The following is a 12,095-nucleotide window of genomic DNA, read 5'->3' on the forward strand; positions in this document are numbered from 1 at the left end:
ATCAAATAATGCAGCCCAATTGCCAGAGTAATTCTCAGATTGTATTCTTAAGATTGCTTGTTTGAATGCTGTGCCACTAAAAATAACTTCCTCGTGCAAAAAAAAAAAAAAAAGCACACGAGGCAGAAGATTAATTTACAACACTGCTCCCTGTTATATGGTCCTTTTCTGGAAAAAGGTTTTAAGGAAAAAGTTAACCAATGAAAATTTCCACTCTCACTTCCCTGAATGGGAAAATACATCCCGGAGTTTTCTAATAGCAAAATGACTTTAAATGCATATTTTCTATTATATATGGACGTTGGCATTTACAGTTTCAGGTGCACTGGATGGAGTATTTGAGTACAGGTAGTCCTTGGCTTATGAACATAATTTGGGCCTGAATTTCTTATGCCAAGCAGGGCAGTTGTTAAGTGAGTTTCACCCAACTTTACAACCTTTTTTTGCCAAGGTTGTGAGGCAAATCAGTACAGTCACGAAGTGAATCTAGCATTCCTCATTGAATTGCTTGTTGGAAACTAGCTGGAGGGTTGCAAATGGCAGTCACGTGGGCAAGGGAGGTGTCAACCATCTCAAATACATGCCGGTTGCCAAGCACCCAAATTTAATCACACAACCGTGGGGATGTTACTGCTGGGGCGGTAAGCAGTGGTAGGATTCAGCCGGTTAGCACCAGTTTGGCAGAACCGGTAGCTAATTTTTTGTTGCCCAGGCCCAGAATGCAGTTCTGGAAGCGGCATCCACAGAGAACCGGTTGTTCACATATCTGGATCTCACCACTGGTGGTAACTGTGAGGACCAGTCAAAAGTCACTTTTTTCAGTGCCACTCTTAAGTTTGAATGGGGGCTACGTTAATGGTCGTAGCCTTTGGCCACTTATAAAATCTGAATTTGAAACTCGATTCAATGCCCACAGTGGCTTCCTCCAGAGAAAATGAACTTTTGGGAACCCAGGTCTGAAGCTCATGTCAGCCTTCAGTTCTTTAGACCCGATTGCAATATTCCAGTCAAGTAGAAAAAGCAATAAAATTAAAACAGCGACATCCAACGTCCGAGATGAATCTTGAGTGCTCCTTTATTTCCATTTATTTACTTTCTGCTGTAGTGATTCATGAAGGGCACTGTGATAAGAGCAGATTAGAAAGAAGATGCAGAGGCAACTTACATCGTGACAGGTCTGCAGAGAGGACAAGGATGTCAGCAGTGAGAGGTCAAGATGGCAACTGCAACCACACAATTAGTGTCTCACCCTTTTTGGTAACCTCCAAGTCACACACACGAGGCTTCACATGCATGCTCCTGTCTGCCATCTTGATTTCTTTTGACACCCCTCCCCCTTCCAATATGAATATAGAATTAATTATATGGGAGATGTGCCCCTGGGGGTAAAAAATAATGTGTTATGTGCCCTTTGAGCCATCAGAGTTTGTAAAAAAAAAATATTCCTGTGATTTTTTTTTTGAGTAAGAAACCTTCAGAAGACACATGAGAAGATTTGCAATGGCCTGAAAAGGGCAGAAAAAATATGAATATTTCATCGGAGTAGAGTGATCATTAGCTGTTTTCTGATTCTGTGTTTTGGTTTCACATTTGCATGCTAAACTCTTTTCGTATAGAAATGCTGGATAATAGGAGAGCTTTGCACGATCAGCAAGCAAATGACTTGGGAACGATCACATTACTGAATATCAATGTCTACAGTTAGGTTTTATTATTGGCAGAGAACTGTAGAACATTTTCTTCTATTGCTATGACGATGTCCAGCCTTCTCAAAATGAACCATTTGCAACCAAATGTATCTTGCATTCGTCAGGATTTCTTTGCTGGAATGTCTTCTGCCTTATTTTAATAGCATATATTTACAAGTCAATGCCACTGTCTTGGACTCAAATGTGACTCTATATTTTTCAAGCCTGTTTTTTTTTAAATGAAACGAACAGCATTTTCTTCCATGAAAAGCTATTCGACTGATCACTACAAAATAGTATTACGGTGAACAAAAAACAACCCATAAATGAGAGATAGTTTGCACCAAAATGGAATGTTGTTGTTTTTTTCCCACATAAGAAAATCACATCAGAAAATGCTCCATTAGCTGTACACATCTCATCTATGGCCACTAAACATTTCCTAAAACCTAAATACCAGTTAAATATTCTTAGGTGAAAGAGTTAATGCTAACAATAACACATGGAAAACTTCCCAGAGAAAACTAGATAGATTTCTAAAAATTTAACTGAAAGGAAAAAGTAACTAAACTGTGGAGATTTGTGCACTACATAACGACAGAGAAGTGGTTTGATCATAAGGTCTTTTTAATATCTTCATTTCTATTGATATTAGTTCCAGTGAGCAATTCCTTAACTGCCACTGTTAATGAGGAAGGTTTTACTTTTACGACAGGAAAAATGGTTCAATGTAGAAGCAGACATGTCAAACACAAGGCCCGGGAGCCGGAGCCGGCCCGCGAAGTGGTTTCATGTGGCCCGCGAAGCCATCCTGGAAATTTATTTATTTATTTATTTATTTATTTATTTATTTATTTATTTATTCAATTTGTATACCGCCCTTCTCCTGAAGGACTCAGGGCGGTTAACAGGGCATATATAGATAGCAATACAAAAATTAAAAAGAAATTAAACAAATGCCCAATTAAAAATTACAATAACAATAAAAACAGTAAAAAACCCATTAAAAAACCCTAATGTTCCCCATCAGGCCAGTGAGGGAATGGCCCCCATTGCCTTGGCCCTGGCCCTGAGACCCTCCTTCTGCCAGAGACCTTCAGATCTGTCCCACTCCTGCCCAGGCCCCCATAGGCACCCTTGATGCAAACGATGTAGAGCTGGCCACGCCCACCCAGTAGGCTATATGCACTCTAGCCACGCCCACCCAGTAGGCCACGCCCACCCTGGCCACACCCACCCGCCCCCCTGAGGGCAACCGCAATGCTGATGCGGCCCTCAGTGAAATTGAGTTTGACAGCCCTGAGGGAAAAGATGATTTTTTTAACCCTCCCTTAAAAGAAACAGCATTCAGCTATTATGGGGTATACCTTGTTAATCAGTTCACCAATCATGCCGTTCCAAGAGCTGTTATGGAACTGTTGTCCATATTTTCCATCAGGAGACTGATAGATCTCATACTTGAAGCCCAAATTCTTGGAAAGGGCATCCAGAACATCAATGGAGAAGCCCTTGTAACGTTTCGGTTGCCCAAGGATATTTTCAGCCACCATAACGAACGGTTCTTCCTGAGAACAGAGCAAGGTTGATCTTTAAAAAGGAGACTTATGACACGGTAAAGCAAAGATAGCTTGAGTCACCATATTGACAGCATCTCAACAAGCTGTGTTGCCAGGTCTGGGAAACTGGAGCATCATATTTAATCATTGGGGGAGGGGGGGTTGTTTTTTCCCCAAGAATGACAATCATTGTGAATTAAAAGTGAGAATTCCTCCAGTTATTGCTAATCCAGGGGTTAATCTTAAAATGGCTACACCTGAGGCATGTTTAACTTAACAATGGTGGTTACAAGAACAGAAAGATTCTCACAACCAAGCGTTGTTTTCAAAATGAGCCACAGATAGGTGGTCATTTGCCAAACCATTGACTTTATTGTCAGTGCAAACTCTGCCGCTTTGGATGGGCCAGTTTATCTTCCGACTGGAGGAGAGATATGACCATGACCTTCAACAATTCGAGCGGAAAAAGGGGATAAAAGATGCAGGAGAGCCTATATATACTAAAAAGTCTCAGGTGAGCTCCTAGATCAGCTTAAACTACGATCTGAAAGAAGAGCCTGGCATCCCTTACACTGCCGACACACACCTGCTGTCAGCTTGGGTTTGACATAACAAGTAGACAATCAGCAGAACTGTGCAATTTTGACAAAGAAGGAAACCATATCGAGATCAGGATGGTGTTCAACCGTCATTTCTATGCTAGGCACGGCAGATGCAACCATAGAGGTTTAAAACCTGAAGACATGAGCAAAACACCCTCTCCTATCTAAGTTCTTCTGAGAACATCACGAGCAACGTATGTTGCTCATATGTGTTTCAACAAATGTCCAATTTTCATTACTGAAGTATTTCTTTCTTTAATTTACACCTGTGACTGAGAGGAAACTGGACCTGATTCTGTTACCAACCACACTCAAGGATTGTGAGTGTCTGACTCTCAGATGGGAAGCAAAATTATGGGATCAGATAAATTCAGGGACTGCAGAGCAACTTTGCTTTACAGGCAAGCCTCACAGACAGGCTGAAGTACTGTACGAATGAAAAAATTGCAATAAAATGATTAAAAAAATGATTTTAAAGATGAAAGCTTGGTGCCTCCTCCCTGTCAACAAGATTTTTCTTGAGAAATTCGGCGTGTCCTCTGGGAAAAGATGACACTAATTTATTTGTTTATTTACTTTATTTTAATTTACCGCCCTTCAACCACAACATTAGTAGGGAATGTACACCACTGACAGTCCTTTGCACTTTTCTACTCAAGGACTCCACCACTAGTTTTAAAGGTAGACATTTGAGTTTTTAGTCCAGCTCTTCCTCTATTTTTATCAATATCCAGAAACTGGACAAAACACAGAGAAACATTAGGAGATCTGATGAGGTATTGGAAATTCAAAAAGAGACTCCCCATTTCTGCACGCGCAAATCTGGAGAGAGAAAACGAGCGCAGCATAAATTTGTCTCAGCTTTATACAGAAATTTTCATACAGATTTTATAGCATAATGGTGGTATATATTGACTTATAATTGTTGTAACAGTGTCTTAAACAATTGTGCTGAAGTTAAAGTCAGCAGGACTGACTAAATAAGGCACTGCATTCAAATGCCAGGTTGATCGTGTGCAATGTTTATTTTATTTTATTTTATTTTATTTATTTTAATCCCATTTATATCCCGCCCTTTTCCGAAGACTCAGGGCGGCTTACAATTTAAGCACAAACCAATGTGCTTAGGCAATGTGTAATATTCATGTGAATCAACCACAGCCATGGTCAAATGAGCCTCAAGAAAGGTTGCCTGCAGTTGAATGTAATCCCACAGACACCCCCCCTGCCATAACAGAAGGGGTCACATGCTTGCTTAAGGAGGGGACAGGGCTATTTCACTGCACAACACAAAGGGCGGAATGAAAGCCCGTCTCCATTTCGTTTATGGAATCCTGCTCAAAGGAGAGTTAAACCTCACTTCACAGCAACATGTCTGAAGGCTTAAGGGGTAAGAGAGAGACAGACTTTATCAAGGAGTCAGGTAGGCAGTGATCAGCCTGTGGTCTCCAAGATGGAGAACATCTTGTCTGGATAACTTGTCTGAATATCAGGCCTATTGTCAGAAGACATTCCAGAAATGCTGGGAAACTCCTGCAGAGGATGAACATCTGCTGAAATTATTTCTTAGCCCAGCTGTAACTACGAGGCTGAATACTGCATTTGCATTCACTCTTCCTGCTTTTACTTCTCCTTAGGTCTAATGACCTCAGCAGATCCTGAGGGAAAATGAATGCAAAGAAAGAAGGTCCGCACCAAATCAGCAGACGCTGATGATGGGCTCCTTAGCGGTCAAAGGTAATGTTTCTTTTCTTTCTTCAAAATGTTTATTTTATTTTTTTATTTTTTGTTCCAGCATTTTAAATTTGTAATTGTCAACCTCCCATCGCCCAGTTCGCTCCCACAGAGTCGGCCTCCTCAGGGTGCCGTTGGCCAGGCAATGCCGGCCGGCGACCCCCAGGGGGAGAGCCTTCTCTGTGGGTGCACCGACCCTCTGGAACGAAATGCCCCCGGAGCTGCGGATGACCCCTGACCTTCGGTCCTTCCGCCGTGACCTAAAGACCTGGTTATTCCAACAAGCGGGCCTGGACTGATCATAGTTTTTAAATTTGTTTTTTTATTGGTTTAAATTGTTCTTATTTCTTATATTGTTTAATCCTCTTTTAATTTTTGTATTTATATCTTTTAACTTTTTATTGTTGTGAGCCGCCCTGAGTCCTCAGGGAGAAGGGCGGCGTATCAATTTTATAAACCATAAACCATAAATTTCTCCAGAAATCTTGGAATAAGAGTGAAATATACATTGAACAATAGATATGCGATAGAGACATATGCCGCACACAACCATTGCAAGATCTCGTTTCACTCAACCAGCTGAGAAAAAAGGGGGTGTTAACTTTCCGGAATCCCACCTTGGGGGGGGGAAACACATATAAAAAACACAGATGATTGAATTCTTTAAAAAAAATAATAAAATAAAAAATAAAAAAGATAACTAGCAAGTATAATTTTTGGTCATTTTGCTTCCTCCGTTCAAACATGGTCATACCAAGACAGTCACCACTTTCAGTGTTAATCCCTGTAGGTCGCTGCCCAAACGCCGTTCTTGCAAACTGCCGTTCAACCCCTTCTTTGAGTCCCACGTTGCCAACTGCAAATGGAAATAACACTGGAATGAGGGGAAAGTAATGTATATTTCTCTAAAGAATCTTTGTGGCGTACAAGATAGGTACAAAAAAAAGGAGCAGGCCAGAGAATTAAAGAACATTCCAGTAGCCTTTGAAACAGAATTAAAAACTAGTGACTGAGTAATGGAGAGACACAGAAAATGTGGGGTTATTTATTCACTAAGACTATATACCAATAGGCCTTTTTCCCCCAGTTCTACTATGTCCCTATTGATATTACTAATAGAATGGAACAGAACTGGAAGGGACCTTGGAGGTCTTCTAGTCCAGCCCCCCTGCTCAAGCAGGAGAACCCATACCATTTCAGACGAGTGACTGTCTAGCCTCTTCTTAAAAATCTCCAGTGATGGAGCGCCCACGATTTCTGAAGGCAGGCTGTTCCACTGGTTAATTGTCCTCACTGTCAGAAAGTTTCTCCCTAATTATCTTTGATCAGTTTCCATCCCTTGTTTCTTGTCCTGCCCTCTGGTGTTTTGGATAATAATGTGACCCCCTCTTCTTTGTGGCAGCCCCTCAAATACTGGAATACTGCTATCACATCTCTCCTATTTCTTCTTTTCTTTAGACTAGCCCAGGGGTAGGCAACCTCGTCTCTTTTATGACTCATGGACTATGTTGACTCAGGAATTCTGGGAGTTGAAGTCCATGAGTCATAAAAGAGCCGAGGTTGCCTACCCCTGGACTAGCCAAACCCAAGTCCTGCAGCCGTTCTTCATATGTTTTAGTTTCCAGGGCTTTGATCATCTTACTTGATCTTCTTTGATTTTTTCCCAAACTCTCAACATCTTTTTTGTAATATGGTGACCAGAATTGGTTGCAGTATTCCAGATGTGGTCTTACTAGGGTTTTATAAAGCAGTACTAATACCTCACATGAGCTTGATTCTATGCCTCTGTTTATACAACCCAGGATTGTATTAGCTTCTTTGGCTGCTGCTGTACACCGCTGGCTCATGGTTAAGTGATCGTCTACTAGGACTCCAAGGTCCCTCTCACAGTTACTGTTTTTAAGCCAGGTCTCATCAAGTCTGTACTTGTACCTTTGATTTTTCCTGCCTAAATGTAAAATTTTGTGTTTTTTTCCACACTGGAACTCATTTTGTTGGATAGGGCCCATTGTTCATGTTTGTGAAGATCTTTTTGGATCCTAAGTTTGTCTTCTGGAGTGTTGGCTACTCCTGACAGCTTTGTTAAAGTTTTACAGCTTTCCAGAGCAAAAATAAGCCCCTAAAATAAGCATTCAAAACATTCAAAATGAGCAGGAGGCACAGTTTAGAAAACCTTTATCTATAAAATATATATAAACATGATACATGCAATTTCACTCAGCTCTGGGGAACATCAACAACTCTTAACTCATAGATCAGAAAAACACAGAGAAGACTAAGACATACCCAGACCTAGAATGGATCACATGCTTCACACAACCAATACTGTGTCTTAATCAAAACTGTTCTCATTGGCTGGTTTGTTGCTATGGCTATTCCAGTTGATAAAATGACAGGTTTGGTGTCATCTGCAAATTTGATGTGTTCCCCTTGAATTCCCTCATCTAAGTCATTGATGAAGACATTGAAGAGTACTGGGCCTAAGACAGAACTTTGTGGTACCCCCCTACTCATTGAGTATGGTTTGCCAGCCAGCTACAGATCCCTCTGGTAGCGATGTTGTCTATTGCACCTTTTTCTAGCTTACCAAGGAGTAGGTTGTGGTCTACGTCCACAGTATTTCACTGGTCTATTAGTTTAGCCACTTTGTCAAAGAATGAAATAAGATTGGTTTGGTATGATTTGTTTTTTAAAAAACCCCTGCTGGCTACTAGTTGTAACTTTGTTTGCTTCTAGTTTTTCACAGATCTGTTTTTTGATTATCTTTTCTAGGATCTTCCAAGGTATTGATGTTAAACTGATTGGTCTGTAGTTTCTTCGGTCTATTTTTCCCCCCTTTCTTGAAGATGGGAACCACATCAGCCCTTTTCCAATCCTCAGGTACTTCCCTGGCCCTTCAGGATTTTTGAAAGATGTGGTGCAATGTTTCTGAGGTAACATCTGCCAGCTCCTTCAGAACTCTGGAATGTCATGATGAATTCCACTGACCAGTTCTTAACTGCAATTGTAGATTGTAGTTTGTGTTTTAGGACAGGCAGGATAGTTCAATTCAGATTACATATCAATAGGACCCACCTGAGGCTCTGATAAATATTTTGTGACCACAATACGCAAATTTGTCCATAATCTAAAAAGGAGCATGATAATTTCCATGCAGTGTTGTTACCAGGAGAACAGTGATATTAGAATCGCCTTGTTGTCTTCTACCCCAACATTAACCCAATGTTGCTGTGCTTAGCTAACCTAGAAGTCAGCCAATTGACCAGAAGCTACAATCTACAGTAGCGATGCCATTATCGGAAAACTGAAGCTATGTTCTTAGCGGTCACATGAACACATCCATTAAGGTTTCTTGATAATTGCACACAGATGGCTGACTTCTTCTGAAATACTTTTTCAACTTCCCAGTTTATCGCATCACCATGCTATTCCACGGTGATCTACAGAAGTCCCTGCCTTAGCTTCCAAGCCAAGACAGAGTCAGCAAGGCACTATTTAATTGCAATTTTAAGTGATTAAAATACATAAAAGCATTGTACTTACTCACTGTTTACACAGTATTGGAAATACCACTGAGATGCTATTTGCTAGTGATCACATTCCAGTGCCTTGCATCTCTCAAGTACTTCTTACTAATAGGACTCCATTTCCTTATTTTTGTTCCCATAAAAAATGCATTTGTTCATTTTAAGGCAGTGCCTCATTACTCCATCAAAGCTGATTGGAAACCTCAGTAGCATTCATCATGGTAGAACACAGGCTTTATGCCACACACACACACACACACTCCCAAGGTGATGCTGTTTTACTGCGACGCAAATTATAGAATAAAAGAATTGAAAGGGAAATAAATTGGAAACCATAACTACATCACCCAAGGGAAATTCTGATACAGGCATAAAATCATACAGTAGGAAACACCATGAAATGTAATGCCTCACTGTGGAATATGGCCCACAGGATTACCTCCATTTCTGTGGGCACCGGATAATAGAAAGAGTGGGGGGAAGTATTATGTTGAACTAACATCATAAATTAAGACTCGGACTAGTCAGAGTATTAAGAGACTGAGCAGCCTTGTGCAATGACCCTGAATCTAGGATTAGGATGTAAAAGTATTCTGTGTTTACCAGGTTTCGACTGGAATTAGTCTTATTTGTCCACCTATTTTACTTATGGCTATATTTGTATTTTTTGACAAGACTTTTGAAATTAAAACCAGACTCAGTGACAGGCACCAAGAACCAAGAAAGACATGCAGAATTACTTCTGAGCAGTTTCCTTGATTTTTCCTTCCCTATAAACAAAATCTTGCCAAACTAAAGCAGCTATTTCGCATCACTATAGATATACTCTGAGAATTGCTAGGTACCGACATCTTAACTTTCTTTCTCTTGACCAAACTATCAAAGCCATGGTGTCCAACCTTTAATACCTGTGGACTTCAACTCCCAAAATGCTGACTGGGGAATTCTGGGAGTTGAAGTGCACAAGTCTTGAAGGTGCTAAAGTCTGACTCCCCTAATCTAAATTATGCTGAATCTTTGTCCTCTGCAATTCCTCTCTTCCTAGGAATCCAGACTACATTCCACCCCAAAGGAACAGACTGAGGATTAATAGGAAACCTAAATTATTCAGCTTTTTTTGGTCCATACAATTTAGTGTCAGGGTTGGATCACATCTGGATCTTATCTTCCAGACAGTATGGAATTTGTGCAATGTGGAATTCAGCTGTAAGGCAGATATATTGCAGACAGTTGAATCTCACTAAGTCCCCCTGAATGGCAGATATCACCTAAGGTGCTACATATTAAACCGATCATATGACATGTATGCAGAAAGAGGAAAAGGTCTGTGCCTCCTAAGACTCATGTGGTATTGGAGAAGTCTCTCGAGAGTCCCAAGGGACTCCAAGGAGATCAGATCAGTCAATCCTAAAGGAAATCAATCATGATTGTTCTTTGGAAGGATAGATTATTGAAGCTGAAGCTCAAATACTTTGACCACCAAACGAGAAAAGAGGACTCCTTGGAGAAGACCCTGATGTTGGGAAAGATGGAAGGCCAAAGGAGAAGGGAGACAACAGAGGATTAGATGGTTAGATACAGTAGTGTCACTAATGCAATGAACATGAATTTGGGCAAACTCCGGGAGACAGTGGAGGATGAGAAGAGGGCTGGTGTGCTTAGGGGTCATGAAGAATCGGACATGACTTACAACTGAACAACAACAACATAAGACTCATACCACAGTGACGATGCTTAGCTAACACAATGAAAGCAGGATTATTGATTATGCAATTAGGCTCCACTAGCTAGTCTCAAAGAAACCCAGAAGCCTATTCTTCAGAAGGTTTTCTTTCCCATCCCAAGCAGCTTCCAAATTTCTTACTTGCGTGCGATGCATATCCAAATAAAATGTTCTAGTCTTCACCTTTCTGAGAACTTTTTATTCTATGAGGCAAAAATAATAACTTTCAGCATCTGCCATATGCTTCTTTATCCTTCGATGCATCGTCCTAAAATTTGAACATATCTTCCTAAAAGTAATAAGAGCTTGATGCATATGAAGGCACGACACCAGCTGTGATTTCACACAGTGGTGTACATAATTATTATTATATATACAACAGTGTGGAATCACAGCTGCCAGTTCTTTAGCTAGAGTTAGCCTTCGTTTGCATCATCAGTCAATTGCAAAAAACAAACAAAACAGCTTTCCTTGGAACATCTTACATCTTGCAATGAGACCTTTAACACCATGGAACAACAACATCTGTCTCCCCCAGGTCCTTGAGAAGGACTGGATAGGTGGATGAAAATGCCAAATCCAATCTGAACATCTGGCTGACTGTGTAACGAACCGTAATAATAATACATATTAATTAATTCAAAATTAAAATATTCACTGTGAGATTTGCCAGTACAAACTGATAATTGTCACATCTATTATCTTCTAAACTATGAATAATTGATGTGGAAATACCAGGGGATAGTAGAACAGGAGCCAAAGAATTATCAGAAAGTATTGAGATCTAAAAACGAAAGTGGAAAGACGGTGGCATAAACTGGCCGTGATAGTCCCAGCCTGGACTTACCGGTTACCATACAGAAAAACCTTGGATGGTACTTAGAAAATCTATGCACTGACAAAATTTCCATCCAGTCTAAAACATTTGGCTCACTATGCAACCAACCACATCATGTGCAGTTCCATGGGGAGAAAAAAAAAAGTTTCCTCTTATCTCTAAAGAAAAAGAAAAGTGACTTTGCTCCCAGAAGATCTCCAACGGAGAACACAGAACACGAGTCTATTAAGAGCGCTCTTCATATAAATCCTTCATCTTATGGTCAGCAAGGAGGAAGGGATAAATAAACCATATATCACAGAAAAAAAACGCCACCAGTCTCCTGTGACCTCCTTCAAGGAGACCGAACTACAGGGAACGCTGGCACCTCTAAAATGTTTTACAGTTTGGATGTTCAGTTCAATATAAATCCATCAAGTATTAGCCG

The 12,095-nt window shown here is 40.5% G+C and overlaps 1 protein-coding gene across 1 annotated transcript in view; it reads right to left on the reverse strand.

Moving 5' to 3' along the window:
* Positions 1 to 12,095, reverse strand: part of GRID1 (glutamate ionotropic receptor delta type subunit 1) — a gene marked incomplete at its 5' end in the record, with an annotated part of 330,056 nt that overhangs the window by 46,352 nt on the left and 271,609 nt on the right. Inside the window, 2 exons of the mRNA XM_083363340.1 lie at positions 3,056 to 3,253; positions 6,335 to 6,436. Coding sequence (XP_083219466.1) covers positions 3,056 to 3,253; positions 6,335 to 6,436 — 300 coding nt within the window. The remainder of the gene's footprint in view (positions 1 to 3,055; positions 3,254 to 6,334; positions 6,437 to 12,095) is intronic.

Source organism: Vipera ursinii (genome assembly GCF_947247035.1).
Source record: "Vipera ursinii genome assembly, chromosome: 5".
NCBI lineage: Eukaryota > Metazoa > Chordata > Lepidosauria > Squamata > Viperidae > Vipera > Vipera ursinii.